We start from the raw sequence: 1376 nt of genomic DNA, 5'->3' as shown, positions 1-1376 counted from the left end.
GGGACGGGGGTGCAGGTCGATGCAAGCATGGAGAGTTTCTGGATGGGAGAGGGGTAATCTGTCCACCCATCACCCCTCCTCCCATTGGCCTCACATCTTCTTTACGCTGTTTCAGCTCCTGGTAGAGAAGTTTGTTGTTCCACTCTACAGAGCTAAGCTGGTGACTGTCCATGCCAGCAAAGGCATAGATGAGATGGGTACACAGGCTGGGGTCTATGTCCCTGGGTAGGAATCGCGCTGCCCTCCCCTCCTCCCCCCCCCGTCCCTCCCCCAGTCTGTGTGTAGAAGCAGACCAGTTTTGCAGCAGAGCTTCATGGGTAAAGGGGTGGGGATTAAAGTCAGAGAGGCCCTGGGAACTGGCGGCTCCGCCCCAGGTGGATAAAGCCCGTGAGTTCTTAGTTACCCCGCTGAGGGTTGAGAGCTGGGCACCTCCCAGTTAGGAAAGCGTTTGTATAGGTTAGTCATGGGCCCACAGGCCACCCGTCACTGGCAGGACCCTCATTACCAAGCTCACTCCACCCAGTGCAAACCGAGGTTCACGAGCCTGGGAGACTTCTTAGCCAGTGTGACTCCTGAGAGGTTCAGAGTCCAGGTCCCTCGGCCAAGGCCTGAATAACAGGCTTCCGTATCTGCTCCAGGGCCTGAAACGCTAGGCAGCCCTAGGCGGCCCCATCACAAGACCCAAAGGGAGTTAACATGACACGTTCTTTTGCCAAAGGAAGAGAGTGGAACCTTCAGAACACAGCTGGGAATACTTCACAATGCCAATTAAGATGCAAATGTGTGAACGGCAGAGAGAGGCCTTTCCAGTCACGGGCTCTGGCTCATGTTTCTTTAATCTTCCATTAGAGCACTTTGCATTTATTTGTTATTCCTTGTAGAGAGCCTACATTTGTCAATGTTGTGGCGAAGGTTCGGGTAAAGCGCCTATATTATGCGGGAAAGGTAGCTTCTGTCCTGCGTCCTTATAACTTGTGAAAGGCTGCAGGGGAGGCCCTGTGCCCAGTGGGCTAACACTGATGGTCCCTTGAAAAGCAGCCCTGAGTGAGGACCAGGGCATCAGAGAGCAAGATTTGTGGTCTCCATCCCCATCAGTCAAAACAAACTCTGGGTCCATGTCCTGTTTGGTCTTACTCCATCTGGACTCCGGGGTCTCCTCCTGAACAGCTCCGGGACACACAAGGTAATATTTCACGCCAGGGACTTGGTGGAGTGGTGAGCTTGGTGTCGAGGCCCTGGGACTTACATTCGTTACAACAGAATCTCTGTTGTACCCCCTCTGTGTGTCCAGTGTCAGGGAGAAGGTGGAGGAGGGGACAGGGTATAAGGTGACCGTGAGTGAAAATTCAGTTCATGGATACCCAACCCTGAGCATG

General features: G+C 53.7%; 1 protein-coding gene across 1 annotated transcript in view; it reads right to left on the bottom strand.

The window, feature by feature from the left end:
• The window catches only part of Chit1 (chitinase 1), a 7113-nt gene extending 6648 nt beyond the window's left edge, over positions 1 to 465 (bottom strand). Inside the window, 2 exon segments of the mRNA XM_013346702.1 lie at positions 95 to 275; positions 404 to 465. Of these exon segments, the coding sequence (XP_013202156.1) occupies positions 95 to 275; positions 404 to 465 (243 nt within the window).
• Between the last annotated feature and the right edge of the window lie 911 nt (positions 466 to 1376).

This window comes from Microtus ochrogaster, chromosome 6, assembly GCF_000317375.1.
Source record: "Microtus ochrogaster isolate Prairie Vole_2 chromosome 6, MicOch1.0, whole genome shotgun sequence".
Taxonomy (NCBI): Eukaryota; Metazoa; Chordata; class Mammalia; order Rodentia; family Cricetidae; genus Microtus; species Microtus ochrogaster.
The sequence above is the reverse complement of the archived record's forward strand: the minus strand, read 5'-3'. Positions and strand labels throughout refer to the sequence as shown.